We start from the raw sequence: 18,818 nt of genomic DNA, 5'->3' as shown, positions 1-18,818 counted from the left end.
CAGGTGGCACTCGGCCGACTGCAGGTAGCGGGCGAAGCCGTCGAGCCCCAGCACCCCGCGCTCGCGGCCCTGCGCCGACGGCTCGTAGCGCCGCAGCAGCTGCAGGCAGCCCTCGGCCGTGGCCAGGGACAGGCCCTGCTCCGACTCCAGGAACAGACGCAGGTCCTGCACGTCCAGGCACTCGCGGTCTTTGGAGAGCTGCACCAGCAGGAAGTAGACGTCGGGCCGGGTGCACAGCTCGCAGAAGGCCTCCTGGAACTCCTCGCGCGTCACGTGCGACGTCAGCTTCTCCTTGGCGCACTGGATCTCCTTGAAGCGCTGCCGCACCTGGGGGGTCAGGGTGGGGAGTGAGGGGGGTGGAGGGAGGGTTGGGGGGTGGAGGCAGGGTTGGAGGATCAGGGGGGGAGAGGGGGTGGAGGCAGGGTTGGGGGGTGGAGGCAGGGTTGGAGGATCAGGGGGGAGAGAGGGGGTGGAGGGAGAGTTGGGGGGTCAGGGGGGAGAGAGGGGGTGGAGGGAGAGTTGGGGGGTGGAGGCAGGGTTGGAGGATCAGGGGGGGAGAGGGGGTGGAGGCAGGGTTGGGGGGTGGAGGCAGGGTTGGAGGATCAGGGGGGAGGGAGGGGGTGGAGGGAGAGTTGGGGGGTCAGGGGGGAGAGAGGGGGTGGAGGGAGAGTTGGGGGGTGGAGGTGGAGGTGGAAGTAACGGTGGGCGGGTGGGGTGGTGGCAGCAGGGTCATTGAGAGAAAGCGGGGGGGGGGGGGGGGGGGATAATTAGCGTAGGTTTATTAGCTAAGGCAGGTCTGTTTATGATTATGAAGCTTTGTTCAATTCTGGAGCTCATGAATCAAAGTGAAAGACAATTCCAGGCCCGCTTTTTACAGAGGATATTAAGAGTGACCTAGATCACCAGACACAGCGAGATAAACCTTTCCTTCCCCTTCCTCTTTATCTGTTCTCTCTGTTCCTTCCAATCTCTTTATCTCTCGCTGCCTCTCTCTCCCCCTCTTTCTCTCTAACTCTCCTTCGATGAATCGGCCGTCCGCTTAGGATCAGCATGCCAGACTCTTTCTCTGACACACTTCTTGGGCTGCATATGTCTGCGCCCTGCGTTTTTTTCGGTTTAATTTGGCCTTCTTTGTGTTTGTGTTGTTTTCTCACAACCCTGCATGTCTTGCTGCACACCAGGGTTTGAGTTTGAGTTACCGCACCCTTCAAGACACCCGAAACAGGAAGCTCATGCAAAGTGAATATCAGAAAGGTTGAAGAATGTCTATTTGTAGCACACTGCCGGTGCATTACGTCACAGTTGACACAATTGGGGATTTTTGTATTTTTCATTCAAAGTAGTTTTTATAAACAGTATTTACACTGTATATAAAAATATATATACAAAGTATTAGCATGGTTCCTAGTCCCTCCGAGAGGACCTCTAGCCAGCCTTAACCTTATCACAGCAGCCGGCCTGATTTGTCCCTGAGTCATTCTATCTTCAACATGTGACATCTTTATCAATATTTCTACGATCTACAGCTTTCAACATACTGATGGAAATGACTACGGTTCACACCACACGCTGGTTTCAACGGTCACCTGACAGACCCCCATACCTTGGCTTCCTTGATGCCGGGGCAGAGCTTGCAGATGGCGGCCACCGCCACGTTCTCCGTGACCACGCCGTTGCCGTCGGCATCCACCTGGGCGAATTCGGCCGCCAGCCACTCGCTCCTCATCCTGCTGCCGGGGCTGCCCTCCACCACGTAGCCCCCCATCTCGCCCAGGCCGGCCCCGGGGCCCCCGATGATGGAGGGGTGGGCCAGCAGGAAGCGCAGGCCCGTCACCCAGATGTTGGCCACGTCGGCCGACAGCGCCACCAGGTCCAGGGACTGGAGAACGAAGAGGATGGGAGACTATGTTTTAACGTCATATGTTCTTGTTGGTCAGAACTTCTTCTTTTTCGTTTTTTACGTTTGTTGGACGACAATACAGTATTATTATTATTATACCCATTATTATAGATGGATGGATGGAGTGATGGATGGAGGGATGGAGGAATGGAGGGATGGAGCGATGGATGGATGGATGGATGGATGGATGGATGGAGAGAGGGATGGATGGATGGAGAGATGGATAGAGAGAGGGATAGATGGATGGATGGAGGGATGGATGGATGGATGGATGGAGAGAGGGATGGATGGAAAGAGAATGATAGATGGATGAATGGAGGGATGGACGGAGGGATGGATGGATGGATGGATGGAGGGAGGGATGGATGGACGGAGGGATGGAGGGATGGATGGATGGATGGATGGATGGAGGGATGAAGGGATGGATGGCTTAAGGGTTAGGTGTAGATCGGGCTAGTAGTGGATCAGTGGATGGATAAACACGCATACAAACTGATGTCTTGCTATTGCATGGATGTGGCATTGCCCACTACTGCAATACAGCCTTACCTCATCAAACAACACACCTGGTCCCTACCATTATGTCCTGCACACCTCACCTGGTACTCGTCCCCGTGGATGATGGAGAAGGCCGCCTCCTCTGCCAGGTGTTCGGACAGAGGCCCGTTGTGGAGGAAGGTCTCGGTGCTCTTGCCGGTGCGGACCTCGCGGATGCAGGAGATGTCCAGGCGCGCCCGGTCCCCGTCCTTCTTGGAGGGCTCCCAGCGCAGGCAGCTCAGGTCCGGGTCCAGGGTGAAGAAGCGGCAGTAGACCCGGGAGTTGGGCCGCACCTTCTTCAGCTCGCAGCCGCCCTGCATGAAGGCCAGGCAGTCTGAGGAGCTGCTGACCTGGGGGGAGAAGGACCACGAGGAGGACCAATCAACGAGGAGAACGGGTTGTTCATGTCTTTTGGTTGGGCTGACCTGGGGACTGGAGGCTGTTATGTTGCTCGGTGAGATTACCTTCTTCTCAGAGGGCATGCTGCTGAAGGACACAGTCTTCTTTCTCCCAGCCCCCATCTTCTGCACCGACGGATCCTGGGAAAACAGCAGTTTTAGATCTTTGATTAACATTTTTTTGCTGTGGAAACCTTGGGCTAAGGAGGGTTATTTTATTTTATTCAAACCACTTAACCAGGCAGCATTGACCTTCAAATTTTTTTGAAAAAAATAAGTTGAGTCATGATTCATTTATAGTTTCATATGATTTGGTTCTGGAGCATTTCCTATTTTCCGAGTAAGAAGATGCGAAGCACAAATAAAGCATGTTCTTATAAAGACAAGTATTCAGCTGTTATTTTGTTGTCTCTCTCTCCATCTTCCTGCCAGGGAGTTAAAAGTCTCGGCCCTCACCCAAAGCTTATTTTAGTATGGACTCATTGTTCGAAGCTTCGCAGAAGAATGGATTTTTTGAAACCTCATTTCCTTTCATCTATCAGGTATTTGTTGCCAGTCATCAGGCTGACAAGCTAGCCATACAGACTAGACATAGACACACATGAACAACACACAAAAACATACACACTGTGTCCATGAACACACAGACATGCTGCGTGTCTGTAGCTAAGCTCATAGTCCACCAGCTAGCCATCTCAGGCTGACGACATATTGATTGACAGCTGTGGTTAGACTGACACAAGAGGTTAGAATGTGAAAGCTATGTCACATTGACAAGTTTCAACACACTGGGGTTTTTCAGTTTTTCAGTATATATGTCTTTCCTTGCTCTAATTTTTTAATCTAATGATTCAATGGCTCAAATATCTTATAGTAATCTCTTATTGACTCAGTATTTGCAATCGTATTTGTATGCTAAGAAACACAATGAAATTCGATTTGGCTCTAACAGAAAGCCCTATTTGCACCCATCATTGATTGACACTTGCTCTATAATTACTGTGTTGCCACCTTTATTATCCCAAAGTACAGGGAGATTGCATCTCTGCAGTTACACAAGCCTATCAGTTTGAAAGAAGATAAAGGAAACAAACTTGACATTGATGAATGTGAAAGATACCCATGGCTCGTATAACTAAATAACCATTGCATGGATTGATTACATAAGCGCTTGGCGCTGCTGTCAGTCCACCCGACTAAAGGGTTGTTTTCTATTTTCAAAGGCAACAACCCAGGGTGTGCGAAATACGGTGACAGTAGGCATATCCGGGGAGGTAATCGCATCCCTCCCGAGACATTTCATTAGGCGAGACAACGGACAGAGGCTTCCTGCTCTAATCCCATATTTATGCAATAGTGAAATGACATTAGTTCACTGCAACGGGAATAAAAGGGTAGACAGAGGCGAGGCCGTCACGATGCCGTGCTGTTGTTTACCAAGCCAGATTGTGTGCTAATGTGCAAATAAAATAAGTAGCATGGGTTGGACAAAGTTGAGTTTAAAACATATTAAATTGGGCAGACACTAAGTATGTTTGACAGGAGCAGTTGACTTGAGTTTACCTGACTCTACCCAATGTGTGTGCATGACATATATGTGTGTTTGTTGCGTGTGTGGGTTCGTGGGTGTGTGTGTTTGTGTGTGTGTGTGTGTGTGCCTGGCTGACCAGGCTGGTATCCGAGAGGGGGTTGAGTGTGAGTGTGAGTTCATACGGGCATGTGTGAGTGTGCATGTGCAGTAATTATGAGGATGGCCAGAGGCATGCAGTGAGGGTTTGCATGACGAAGGACAGTTTGCTGTAACCTGACATTGGTTGTCTCATCAATTAATGACCATGAGGTCGCGGGGGGCAACATGAGCCCACAATGTCACCAACCCACTGACCTTCTCCCCCCTCTCCTCTCTCCCCCCCCCCTGGTGGAATGCATGTCACAGTCTAGGGTCACTCTCATCCCGGAAGCAATCATGATGCTTGCTATGAAGGGAATCTCACTGTTTGAATCCAGCAAGGTTGACTTCACTTTGATGGTACTCAGTGAGACCGGTCCTCGGTTGAAAACCCACTCCCAGCAGCAGTGGTGGGGGTGTATACCATGCACTTTTCCACCGTTTAATACCCGTTCCGCGAGCGATGACCTCAGAAGCATCTGGGTTCGACACATCAGCCCTGGCCTGCCCCGGTGGACACTTTCCCAATCCAACCTCCGCAACACGGAAAAATGATGCAATTACTATGTTGAAATGAGGTCATGGCAATGCCGTGAAATGTTTCAGCCACTTTGGGCTGAAGCGGTCCCCAGTTCGACTGTTGCAGGCCAAGACGTGCCCTTTATAAGTGCCCTCCTATGGAAACACAAACTCCTAATGCCACCTGAACATGCACAACAGTTCCCCCTCTGTCCCTGAGATCTCAAGATCTAAATCTTTCTGTTAAACGCCCTCATCACAACTCAAAGAAACCCAATATGTATGGGACCTCATGTGGAACTGCTATCCTCCGGCTCCGAACAATGAATTTCCCCCTCAGGGCCTAAAGATGTTTTTGAACATTGAACGCAACGTGGTAGAAGTCTCCCGTCACTTCAATTCATCCGAATAAGCGTTGAAGATTAACCATGGACTACCAGGACCTTGACCTCTATTCTGCCAAGGAGAGGAGGCACCTGGCACCCAGGTGAGGCCAGGAGACGTCACTACAACTGATCGGCTGGACACGCATGGCCGAGCAGGACACACGGTCACCGCAGAGATGCAAAGCACACATACACACGCGCACACACACACACACACACACACACACACACACACACACACACACACACATTTCTATATAGAGAGAGCAAGAGAGGAAAGAGGAGACACAGAAAGTGATATTTCTAAGCAAAAGAGAAAACTCGAGACATTTCATCGATTTCTAAATCAGTGAAATGGGAAATATGTGTATGTATGAGTGTGTGTGCATGCATGTGTATGTGTTTGTGTCTGTCTGTGTGTGTGTGTGTGTGTGTGTGTCATCAAGGGCAGCATGTCTGCTTGTTTATCTTCATTCCCATAACTGTCCCAAAAAATGGCTTTTCTATTGAGTTGGAGGGGCTGGTCAGCGAGGCGGCTGGACACACAGGCTTAATGAAAGCAGGTCATCTGGTATTTAGGAGGACAGGGCAGAGCGGGGAAACTGTGGACACACTCTCTATCTGTCTGTCTGCCTGTCTGTCCGTCTACTGTCCTGTCCGTCCGTGTCTATGTGAGCAGGACTTGTGTCCAGGACTGAGCAGGACATTTGTGAACACAAGCATCACTTATTCACAGTGTGTGTGTGTGTGTGTTAGTTTCTGTGTGTGGTTGTGTGCGAGTGTGTGCGGGTGTGTGCGCATGTGTGTGTCTGTGTGTGTGAGTGCCCGTTTAGTGCGCATGTGTACGTACACGTGTGTGTGTGTGTGTTTGTGTTTGTGTTTGTGTGTGTGTGTATGTGTGTGTGTGCACGTGCGGGTGTGTGGGAAGCGACAGCATGAATGCGTGCAGGTCTTCAGTAGTACTTTGACATAATCATGCATGGCATTCATGGTCCTCCAGGAAGAGAGGGGAAAAAAACAATCGCAACCTTTACTGCATTGGAGACACGGTGACCCACGGTGCCCTCCAGGAAACTATGGCAACGTCCCCGTAAAGCTTTTAATGCTCATCGCTGTTTGGCCTAAAAGGACATCTATCGCTCATAATCCCCAAACCTCCCTAAGCCCCCTACCTCTTTTATCTCTATCTCCTTATTTCTACTAACTTTTTTTGCACTTTCTCACTCGGATCTCCTGTTTCGTTTGGCACTCTGACGACTGCTCCCCTGTGCTGATTTGTCTGAATGAATGACTAGCTGAATGACTGGTGTTCGACTGACGTGTCGGCTGACAGGCTGGCTGGCTGGATGACTGACTGGTTGGCTGACTGGCTGGCTGGCTGGATGACTGACTGGTTGGCTGACTGGCTGGCTGGCTGGATGACTGACTGGTTGGCTGACTGGCTGGCTGGCTGGTTAGCTGACTGGCCGGCGTCCAACTGACTGGTTGGCTGGCTGATTAGCTGACTGGCCAGCGTCCAACTGACTGGTTGGCTACTGGCTTGCTGACTAACTAGTAGGTTGACTGACTGACTAGCTGGTCTCCTGACCAGTTAGTTGGCAGGCTGACTGGATAACCGACTGAATAGCTGGTTGGCTGACTTGCTGATTAACTGACTGAATGGCTTGCTGACTGACTGGCTTGCTGCCAGGGACAAGTACCACCACCACAGATGGAGAGACGACGGAGAGAAAAATCAAAGTCTGGAGCGGACGACAGCACATTCTGACAAGACCGATAATAGAGGCAGCGAAAGAAAGAGAGACAGAGAGAGAGAGAGAGAGAGAGAGAGAGAGAGAGACATACACACACACATACACAGAGGTGGAGAGAGACACACACACAGAGTTTGAGAGCGAGAGATAGGCAGAGATAGAGCAAGATAACGAGAGAGAGAGAGACAGAGAGGTAGAGAGAGAGGGAGGGAGAGATAGAGCAAGAGAACAAGAGAGAGAGAGAGAGAGAGAGGCAGAGAGGGAGGGAGAGAGAGACAGAGGCAGAGGCAGAGAAAGAGAGGAAGAGAGAGATAGAGAGGGAGAGAGAGGGGGAGGGAGAGAGAGAGGGCGAGAGAGAGCGAGAGAGTGTATTAAGAATGGGAGTGTGACCCTGTGACACCAGACAGCAAAAATGAAAGGCGATTGAGAGGAGGGGACGAAATTGGAGCACAATAAATAAAGGAGAACTGAACGGCACAAAAAAATTCCCTGTAACAAAAAGAAGACCAGCACAAAGAGAGACATAGTAGAATAACTACGCTGAACGGAAAAATACATTAGCCAGGAGAGATGAAAGGAAGGGGGCAAGAAAAGCTTGGAGGGGGAAGAGCAATAAAAAATCTAATTAAATAGATATAGAACAACGGAGCCATTGTACTGAGACGAGGGGTACGTAGGTGTTGCGCCATACGCCCCAGGGCTCTCTGTCTGCCCAAACTCACTCTGCTCACTCTGCGCTACCGCTAAACATACATGCTACCCTCTCCCTGACCCGACAGCTACATCAACCATGAGATCAAGATGTATATATTTAGAGAGGTGACCCACACACACATACATGCATACATTATACACACACACATGCATGCTTTATACATGCACACACACACACACACACACACCCTGATCTGTACTCATAACCAAGTCCTCGGTTATGACATGGCATGTTGTTTCCATCCATTGACTAATTCAATGACCCGTTTTCTCACCGTCTAACTGACAGCTCCGCACATGCCCACATGCAAACACACACACATGCTCAAGGACACCTACACACACACACACACACACACGGTGCGTACTCATATCTAGATATGCATGCACATTATAACATCTGCATGAATGCTGACGGACTGAACCGGATTCAACTCTGTACACACAAACACAAATGCACACTCTGGCACATTTAAAAAAAGGGACGCACACTAAAACCGACATCTCTGCAAATGCTGACTGTCGGAACTGCATCCCTGCAATCAAACATACACGAAAGCACACAAAGCGCACACACACTTCCATTATGTACATAGTCACTCTACGACACACACTTTTACTTACTCTTTTTACAGTGTTGTCAGACCGGCTGGCAGTGGCAGTAATCCGCTGTTCAACCAATCATTCACCCACTCTCACCCACTCTCAACCACTCACCCACTCACCCACCCAGCCTCAGGAACCAAGATAAGTACACAATCTAGCTAATTATTCCTCTGCACGCTGACAGTAGACTACTACAATAGACCGGTGCGGTAGATTACGAGCATCCACGCTGTCTTCACCAAGGCCCAACTCAACAGTGGATGGCTCACTGCCCACAGGCAGCGACTGGTAGCTGGATATGGACAGGTGACATGCATAAAATACATAATTATTGACATGTCACATCTGGAGTGGATCAAGAGTGTAGTGAGCATAGGGACAATGATGGTGTGTGTGTGTGTGTTTGTGTGACATGCAGCAGTATTTTGAGGAGTTTTTAAATGTGTGAATCTCCCTTCCCTGTTCATATTAGTCATCAATACTCAAATAAATATATATCCCTGAAGAGCAGGTGTTGTTATGAGTCATTCAAGTAATGATTCTTGTGTGTGTGTGTGTGTGTGTGTGTGTGTGTGTGTGTGTGTGTGTGTGTGTGTGTGTGTGTGTGTGTATATGTGTGTGTATGTGTGTGTGTGTGTGTTTGTGTGTGTGTGTGATTGTATGTGGTTGTATGTGTGTCAGTGCATTCAAATGTGTGAATGTGTGTGTGTTTGTGTGCGTGTGAGTGTGTGTGTTTGTGTGCGCCTGTGGCAAGCATTAAAACCACGCTGTGCCACGCCCAGCTGATGTGAAGCAGCGTTGTGGGAGACATTCACAGACTCACCCGTCATTGCCATCTCAGGCCGTTTCAAATCTTTCAAAAAAGTAACCATGGAAGTAACAACGCACAATGTCAACCATTTCAACCGAATAGCAACACACACTTGAACACACACACTTGAACACACGCATGAGGATTGTAAGCAAGATCGAACCCTGTCCAATGAAGCAAGGATGGAAGATTACCGTGTTTTAGGCTTCACCTTGATACATTCCATGTGCACAAACTGAAACACACACACACACACACACACACACACACACAAGTAACATAAACACTCTTCAATAAAACAGTTTCTTTGTGTGTGGTTGTGTGTGTGTGTGTGTGTGTGTGTGTGTGTGTGTGTGTGTGTGTGTGTGTGTGTGTGTGTGTGTGTGTGTGTGTGTGTGTGTGTGTGTGTGTGTGTGTGGATGTCCTTTTCTCAATGTGCCTGTCTGGATGTTCTCCCCAACACTCTCCGTACACATAAAGGAAATTCAGTCAGTCAGGCAGAGGACACGACACCAGGACTTGTCACCAGACAGACAACAAGCGACGTCCTCTCTCTCTCTCTCTCTCTCTCTCTCTCTCTCTCTCTCTCTCTCTCTCTCTCTCTCTCTCTCTCTCTCTCTCTCTCTCTCTCTCTCTCTCTCTCTCTCTCTCTCTCTCTCTGTCCTTGTCTTGTCTCTTCCGTCTGGTCTTGTGGTCGTTACCATTAACCCGGCTAGATATATATCTCTTAATTTCCTCCTTGGTTTTCAGGTCGGTTCCCCCAGATTCCCAGAACCTTACAAACAACATATCACCTCTTATTCCTCTCCATGTCTTTGTCTCAGTGTGTATTTGTGTATCTGTGTGTATATTGTATTTGACTCGCTTTCTCTTTCTCTCTTTCTCTCTCTCTCTCCCTCTCTCTCTCTCTCTCTCTCTCTCTCTCTCATTTACAGAATGTTTTTCATAAAAATATTAAAATGTTTTTTGATCCTTTTGTCTATTTCTTCTGTGTCTGGGTAAATGTGACATGTTAACAATCCTAAAAATCTCTCCCTCTCTTCCAAACTCCTCCAATTGATCCCCCTTTCTCTCCCTTGTCCCTTTTCATCCTTCGCTTGCTCTCTCTCTCCTCAAAAGTCCACCCTTTCGATTCCTCACTCGATCCTCCACCTCCTTGTCCTCGCACTTCCTACCCTATTCTTTCATCCATCTTCCCCATACAATCATTCATCCATTCATGTTCTACACTGCCACTCACTCTGAGCGCTGTGGTTGTGTGAGGAGTGTGTGTCTGTGTGTGTGTGTGTGTGTGTGTGTAAGTGTGTGTGTGTATTTGTGTGTTCAGGGGGGGGGAATGAAATGCTCTTCCCAGTTAAGAGCGAGAGGGATGAGTTACATAACGGCTTAAATGTTTCCAGCCCAGTACAAGGGATAGAACTCCACACAGCACAGCTGGGAGGAAGCGGCGTGTGAGAGCCAGAGAGAGAGAGAGAGAGCGAGAGAGAGAGAGAGAGAGAGAGAGAGAGAGAGAGAGAAAGTTACAGAGGGCAAGTTACAGAGAGAGAGAGTTACAGAGAGAGAGAGAGAGAGAGAGAGAGAGAGAGAGAGAGAGAGAGAAAGAGAGAGAGAGGGAGTGAGTGAGAGGAAATAGACAAGGATGGATTGAGGAGGAGGAAGGGAAAGGGAGAGGAAGGAAATACTAGAGGGGGTGAGGGTGAAGGCAGTAGATTGAGGAGGAGGGGCTCTTACTGATTTTGGGTGAAGGAGATAGGGGGCGGGAAGAGAGTGTGAGAGAGCGAGAGAGTGAGAGAGAGAGAGGGGGGGGGGTTGCATGAAGACACAAGGACAGGAAGCTACAGGGAGAAAATCAAGGACAGAGTGACACTCAGCCACACTAGAGAAAGAGAGAGAGACGGTGAGAGATGAGCTCCAGAATGGCAGGAACAGCGCTGAAAACATGGGAGGGAGAGAGAGAGCGAGAGAGAATGGAGCTGAGAGAGAGAGAGAGAGAGAGAGAGAGAGAGGTGGTCACACACAGAAACATAGTGTAGAAAAAAAAACAAGAGATAGAAGGACGGAAGGGAAAATAAGAGAGGGTGAAAATGAGAGAGGGGAGATGGTGGTGGTGGGGCGGGGGGGCTCAGGGAAAACCGATGCCAAGACCCGAGCGGTTTCCAGAGACACGGAGGGACATCTGAGAGCTCTATTCCTGTTCTCAGTGTGGGAAGAACACAAGTGGGGGGGGGGGGGGGGGGGGGGGGTCAAGGCGAGATCGGTGTTTCTGAAAAAGGAGATGTTAAGTAAAACGAGTGGAGGAATGTTCCGGCGTGGAGAGGAAGAGGGCGGGAGGGAGCAAAGCAGGGGAGGCAGAGACAGAATAAAGGCTGATTCTCAATAATTGATTGGGAGGCAATTATATCTCAGCCCCGCGGTGTGCCTCCATATGACACAAGCATGGAGCGGTCATACACACATTATGTGTGTGTGTGTGTGTGTGTGTGTGTGTGTGTCTGTGTGTACTTCAGTGTGTACACTAGCAATGGTGAGTGTATGTGTGTGTGTGTGTGTGGGGGGGGGGGGTGTATGTGTGTTTAAGCTGTTTGTGCGTGTGTGTCCTAAACAACACATGGACTATAAGAGACATCTCAAACATCCATTTCCTCCGTCATGGGATTGGTAGGAAGTAAATTCAGAAGAACGTTGACAGCATATCTACTCTGTTACAACATAACTGCCGCAACTCATTTGCATCAAATTGAAAAACCCTGCCGTCTTTTAGCTAAATGGGGAGCGTTGCCACTGTCTCACAACCCCAGGTAGGAGCTATGGAGGAGAGGAGAAGAGAGGAGAGGAGAAGGGAGGGGAGAGAAAGAGGAGAGGAGAAGAGAAGAGAAGAGAACAGAAGAGAAGAGAAGAGAGGAGAGGAAAAGGGAGGAGAGAAGGGGAGAGGAGAAGGGAGGAGAGAAGAAGGGAGTAGAGGAGAAGAGAGGAGAGGAGAGGAGAAGAGGAGAGTATAAAAGAAGAGAAAAAGAGAGGAGTAGAGAGGACATTTACATTTACATTTAGGGCATTTAGCAGGCGCTTTTATCCAAAGCGACTTACAATAAGAGGAGAGAAGAAAAGATGCAAAGGAGAGGAGAGTTGAGTAGAGGAGAGGAGAGGATAGAAGAGAAGCGAGGAGCAGAGAAGGAAAGTTTAAATTCAATGGGATGAGATGAGGGGCAAGGCTAGACATCAAAATAAGGGCGATGTGTTAAACTCTAATTTCTTATCAGTTTTAATATGAATGGCTTGATGTCTCCTACAACCCCCCTCTCCCCACCAGACCCACAGACAGGCACTGCTGACATACCAGTGCTGGGCCAGCTGTACTCGACCCACACACAAGGACATATTTGGGATGGGGGAGTGTTAAAACAGCCGAAACACTCCAACTGTGTGCTTGTGTGGTGTGTGTGTGTGTGTGTGTGTGTGTGTGTGTGTGTGTGTGTGTGTGTGTGTGTGTGTGAGATTAACAAAGAGTTGTGTGAAGTGTGTAGCACAGAGGCATTTTCTGGTTGTGAATTCTCAGCCAGACGTTTCTTCAAGTGGTCCTCTTTAGGGTATGTGTGTGTTTGTCATTGTGTGCGTGTGTATCTGTGTGTGTGTGTGTGTGTGTGTGTGTGTGTGTGTGTGTGTGTGTGTGTGTGTGTGTGTGTGTGTGTGCGTGTGTGTTTGTGCATGCCTGCTTGTTTTTGTGTGTGTGTTTATGTGTGTGTGTCTTTGTTTTTAATTGTGTGTGTGTGTGTGTGTGTGTGTGTGTGTGTGTGTGTGTGTGTGTGTGTGTGTGTGTGTGTGTGTGTGTGTGTGTGTGTGTGCGCGTGTGCGTGCGTACGTGTGCGTGTGCGTGTGTGTGTGAGTGTGTGTGTGAAAGAGGAGAAAGACAAGATTGAATAACAAGGCAGAAAAACAACTGGCAACCTTAGATGGAAATGCTTCTGCCGGGGAGGGAGGCTGTGGAGCTCCATATCTGCTCGGATAACAGCACCAAGGACAGTGATGACCACATGAAGGAATGCTTTTCAGTACTGTCAAAAGAATTCATATCCGCCCCATCTGGAGTGGTGTACATTGAATTGATTTGGTCAACAATAAGCAAACGCAAAGACATGCATTTCCGTTTTATTCTCAATGGAACAGGGGATGTTCATAATCCATTTTACAAATGAACCCACTATCTCTGGAGAGTGTTCCCATATCAGGAAGATAACAGTTTCAAGGAGTAGACATACTACATAATTACATTATCTAATGAAGTTAAACACATCATTTCCCTGTTGCTTTTAATCTTTTGGAAATAAAACGGATGAAGAGCCTTTTTAAGAAGTAGATGTCAAAAGAAAATATGTATGCAGCAACAGAGAAATATTAATGGGTTGTATATTTGACATTCTTTGCTCGAGTTATGGATGACGAGGATTTCTCTCACTTTAATATTACATATTGTTTGTATTGGTTGCTGTGGTTCACTTTGAACCTTTGTTTTCATATTTCAGCCGTAAGTTTTCATCTTTTTATTTAGTTATTAATCATGTAAAAATGTTGAATTCTGTCATGTTTCGTCTCCTCTCAAACAGACCTTGCCTTTGACATAAGATTCCAGATCTGATATCTGATGAATGTCGTCAATGATACTTCATCTCAACAAAATACAAAAGACGGCGAAACCTGTTCAACCGAAAATTCCTTGATACCCCATTGCACTCCTTACCACCCCTAGAAGGAAGGATCCCTCACACTGTATTCCATCTCAAGGTTTTCTCCTCGATAATTAAAATGAGTTTTTTCATGCTCTTTTGGGGGCTAGTGTGCTGTCCTTTGAAGTCATATAACCTGTGAAGCCTATTGAGGCTGTAACTGTGATTAAGGGCTATATCACTAAAACTGAACATCAGCCTAGTGGCTTTTCATCTGTTCCATAAGGGAATCCTCCCGGGTTTCCCTTTGGGGCATGTCAGTGGTCCTGCAGGCTCTGACCTCTATCTCATGTAGTTCATGCTATTCCTCGGCCCTGGTGATTCTTCACAGCTCTCGCAATACAGGTCACAATGACTGCTCACACCTTGGATTTGAGTTGCAGCCCCTGGGATCTCTCCAGGTTTTCCACCAAACTGGTTTATGTGATTGAACGCAGCCCCTGAAATAGCAGGTCACAGAGGTTCCTGCGGTGCGAGCAAACGTCTCCGTTGCCTAAAGCAACCAGTGTTCCCTGAGCAGGGACCCACATCCATTAGCTTGCTATGATGCTGTGTCTCCTACGTCACGTAGCAGCGAGAACAGAAGAGAAAAGGAAATCATGAGCCTCTATCTTTTGCCTTCTGGCGTCGAGCAGAATGAGGGCGCAGTCTTTGATTGGATCACATCTCTCAATCAGGTTATAGATCTGCTTCCCGCTTAGATTATAATCAACAGTGGTTGCTCATAAGATAACTCAGAGGCAATTCGCCATAAGAGTCTGTCTCTTTTGATTCTTTTTTGCCAACAGAGGAGGAAATCTGTTTAATTTAAGTTGCTAGTCAATCGCCTATTAGTTAGCAGTGTTCCTGTAACACTCACAATAGAGAACATGAATCATGGCGCATCATTCTACTGCCACTTTTGATTTGCAAGAACTGGAGAACAAGCTGCGCCGTAGCAGCCCTATCCCCTCGGGACTTTTAAAGACTTCAACTGCTAAGAGGGATTGCTCAGCTCTGGCAATCAGGGGGCATTATTTACCAAATGTCAAACGCAAGAACACACGGCTGATGTGAAAGAAAGGCGTTGTATCGCTTCATGCTCTATATCCTGGGGTTGTTGGACATTTTGTTGATGAAAACACTGGTAAAAGATGTAAATTGCTGCAAGAATGCCCAGAAATAGTCATCATGAGGATGTAGGCTGGTGTGAACTCTTCAAGAGCGTGAAAGAGTGGGAGCGGTAGAGGTAAATGAGAGAACAGTGGAAAGGGAGAATCAAAGTTACATCAGAGAAAGGAGATGTCAACATATGCATGTTTGTGTGCGTGTGCATGTTTGGGTGCATGTGTGTGAGTGTTTGCGTGTGCCGTGTGGGAGGACGTTGTCTGGGCAAAGTAGATACATTTAAACGTCTGGGTTTTATAAAGGCTAAGTCATTTTAGACCCTATCATAATAAACCTGAGGCCAACAATGCAAGCCAGTTGGACGCAAAGCCTCATATCATACAACTTAGATGCCCTGGCCCGAAGAGGCCAGACACATAGAGAGAGAGAGAGAGAGAGAGAGAGAGAGAGAGAGAGAGAGAGAGAGAGAGAGAGAGAGAGAGAGAGCGTGAGCGAGAGAGAGAGAGATAAATTAAATCAGGGCAACAGAGCCAGAGAATGCTTATCTCTGGTGGTGAGACTTGGGAATAAAAAAAAAAGAGAAAGGGGGAAAGACACAGAGAGAAAAAGACGTCACGGAACGAGAACAGATAGCGTGCTTATGTGTACATTTTAATGCAATTTCCCATAGGTTAATCTAAATAAACTGTTCCCTGTCATGCAGCATTCAATCACATTAACTTTATTGTGGCTGTAAAACACTATTCGTTTTTCTTTCAGGCAAATAATAAAAGTTAACTTTTCGATGCCTGGACCTTAAAGTTTTATGGAACTAGATGATTTGTAGAGCTTGAAAAACTTGCAAGAATGCTTGCGACACAAAAGGTATAAAAATATCCTTAATGCCTCCACTATAAACATATAAAGTGCTACTGCGTCACTCAGGGATTGTGCCTCCCTTCAGGATTGCATGCATTCTGAACGTTCAGAAATAAATAAATCATCGGTTTTTAAATCATGCATTCAGTTCACCGCACATGCTTTAGAAGAAAAAGGGCTTCGTTGAGATCTTCTGCTCCCCATGTTTTCCGGTGGATTTAGTATTTGTCTTATTCCACATAATTTATCATGTGTCCCACACAAAATGTCCATAGAGGACCAGATGGTGAAACTGCTCAGAAATTGGATCTTTAAGCCAAAGTGATGAGGATTCTTAGGCAATAACAGGACAAAACTGAATCCTTAAAAAACATTTGACCATTTTACAATATTTGCCTTGAAATGTGACCAGCCTGGGAGTTACTAGTTGGCTGGGGAGGGGCTGGAAGGGGTGGGGGGGATCTTGGCAGACCGAAACTAACATATTAAAAAGAAAACATATAGACCATATGGGGATATAAGCATGTATCCCCGTGTACCAAAGATATCCTTCTATATTAATCCTTGAGGGAGGAAGTAAGAGAAGGCTATCTATACATTATTGGAGAACGGAAAATGCCTGAACTAGATTGACACACAAGTTGTCCAATCAGGAATTCTCGATAATTGTAGGCTTTTATTTAAAAAAATAAAAATATATAATATTAAAGTGTTCACTTTGTTGACGTCAAACATGGTTCTAGACATATTTGTGGATGAAGACAGAACAGCGGTTGAGGAAAGCCTGTGTTGTCGTACCAAACAATGCTATAAATAAACTAAACCTTGGAGTGGTGAGGCATGGCACAGAACAATACAGGTGTTTGTGATTTGTAAAAAAAATCAAATCAAAGTAGGGCATGAAAAAAAAAAACACTGCCAGGGTTGCTATTGAATTTGATGACTCAATGCCAGCAGGGGAGGGGGGGGTTCGGTGTTCGGAGGACTGAATAACCCTTTTCTACCCACCACTACCTCCACCTCCACCTCTCTCACCGACCCGCAACCCCCTGCAGCCACTGGAAGTGAAGGGGTAAGTGTGGGCGGGTGGAGGTGGAAGAGTACTGTGGAGATAGATGGGCTGGATGGGGAAGGGAGACCTCATCATTAAGAGGAGGGGGTGTGTGTGTGTGTGTGTGTGTGTGTGTGTGTGGGGGGGGGGGGGGGGGGGGGGGGGGGGGGGGGGGGGTAAGAAATGGGAATGAGCTATTGGGAGGTAGAGGGAGCAAAGGAACACATTATGATTAATGCCAGCCTATTATTGCTCAGGCAATTGCCAAGTTGAAATGAGGGCACAAGAAGTGGAAAAATAATAGAAAAACAGAGGGAGAAGAGAGAGTGAGATATAAAGAGAGACAGAGGGGAATAAAGCATGAGAAAGACATCGAGACACTAGTTGGGGGGCCGGGGTTAGTTGAGTGGTCTGGCTTATTAATTTGTCAGGAAATGTTTAATACGGAAACAAATTCCCAGCAGGTTTAGGACCACACTGTGTGCAGTGTGGCACAACACAGCCTGGAAAAACACTGCTGTACAAGCCCACACTGCAAGCAAGGCTGAGCAGAGATGCAAATTATGTCTAAAAGAGAAACTACCAGGTGGTCATAGGCAGCACTGTAATGTGTGAGTGTGTGTGTGTGTGTGTGTGTGTGTGTGTGTGTGTGTGTGTGTGTGTGTGTGTGTGTGTGTGTGTGTGTGTGTGTGTGAGTGATGGCTGTTAATAATTATATTGAACACACCATGAAGTGTAGCACATGGCAATTAAAATATATTTTCAAGTAGCATTTCTATTTAGAATATTTTAAAGGTCCCATTGAGATAATGTTTACGGCATATCAAGTATATCTTGATAGACCAGAAGGCTCTGCTTCCCACATAATACTAGTAGCAGGGTATTCATTATCCATACAATAACTGATGATATTGTATTATGGCTGGACCCTACCTCTCAGTAGGGTAAAGTGAATGAGATATCTTACTACTATAATAGCAGGCCTGTCGCACCAGTTACTCAAGTTACTCATGTGCGCATGTGCCAAGCAGCCTGCAGTTCACACACACACACAGCAAGCCCGAACACATACATACACCACAATCACACACATACACACCACACACACACGCACATGTGCACGAACATACATGGAAATGCACACACACCCACAAACACACACACACACACACACACACACACACACACACACGTACACACGCCTAGACAAAGGCAGCATCCACACACCGCAGCGACACTCGCCCAGGTAAGACGTTATGTTTTTAAACATAACTGCTCCACCATCGACACACGCGCCAAGGTATGAACACACACGCACACACCGCAGCGACACACTCGCCCAGGTAAAACCTTATGTTTTTAAACATAACTGCTCCGCCGTCGACAATCTCTCCCAGGTAACACGTTTATAGACTGTAGAAATTGCGATAAAAGAAGGGAAGAGATAATTTCTCACCTCGACAAGGAACGGCGGGTCGTTCATTTTGTCATATAAAAACCGTTAAATTCAAACATCGCACCGACCGGCATATCAACACATAAGTCTCGTGATCTTAAAGAGACAGTGTCCCTATAACACAGAACGAAAACATGTCAATAACACAGTATGGTGATTTATATCTATAGAGTCCACCACAAGACTACACTTTGTTGCTCAAACGTAATATTACTCGCCTCCTTGAGCCTCCCGAAATGTCTTTACACTCTGTTGCTCAAACTTAATATTACTTTTCCTCCTTGAGCCTCCCCAAATGGCTTGCGATATCAATATCCGCCCCTCCCCCCTGCGG

At 47.3% G+C, this 18,818-nt stretch overlaps 1 protein-coding gene across 1 annotated transcript in view; it reads right to left on the bottom strand.

The window, feature by feature from the left end:
- The window catches only part of plcl1 (phospholipase C like 1), a 53,135-nt gene that overhangs the window by 12,957 nt on the left and 21,360 nt on the right, over nt 1-18,818 (bottom strand). The window contains 4 exon segments of the mRNA XM_079732076.1: nt 1-327; nt 1,604-1,879; nt 2,500-2,787; nt 2,902-2,976. The exon segment at nt 1-327 is cut by the window's left edge and continues 65 nt beyond it. Of these exon segments, the coding sequence (XP_079588202.1) occupies nt 1-327; nt 1,604-1,879; nt 2,500-2,787; nt 2,902-2,976 (966 nt within the window).

Source organism: Pollachius pollachius (assembly GCF_949987615.1).
Source record: "Pollachius pollachius genome assembly, chromosome: 3".
NCBI lineage: Eukaryota > Metazoa > Chordata > Actinopteri > Gadiformes > Gadidae > Pollachius > Pollachius pollachius.
Note: the sequence above shows the minus strand (reverse complement) of the source record. Positions and strands in the feature narration are given on the sequence as shown.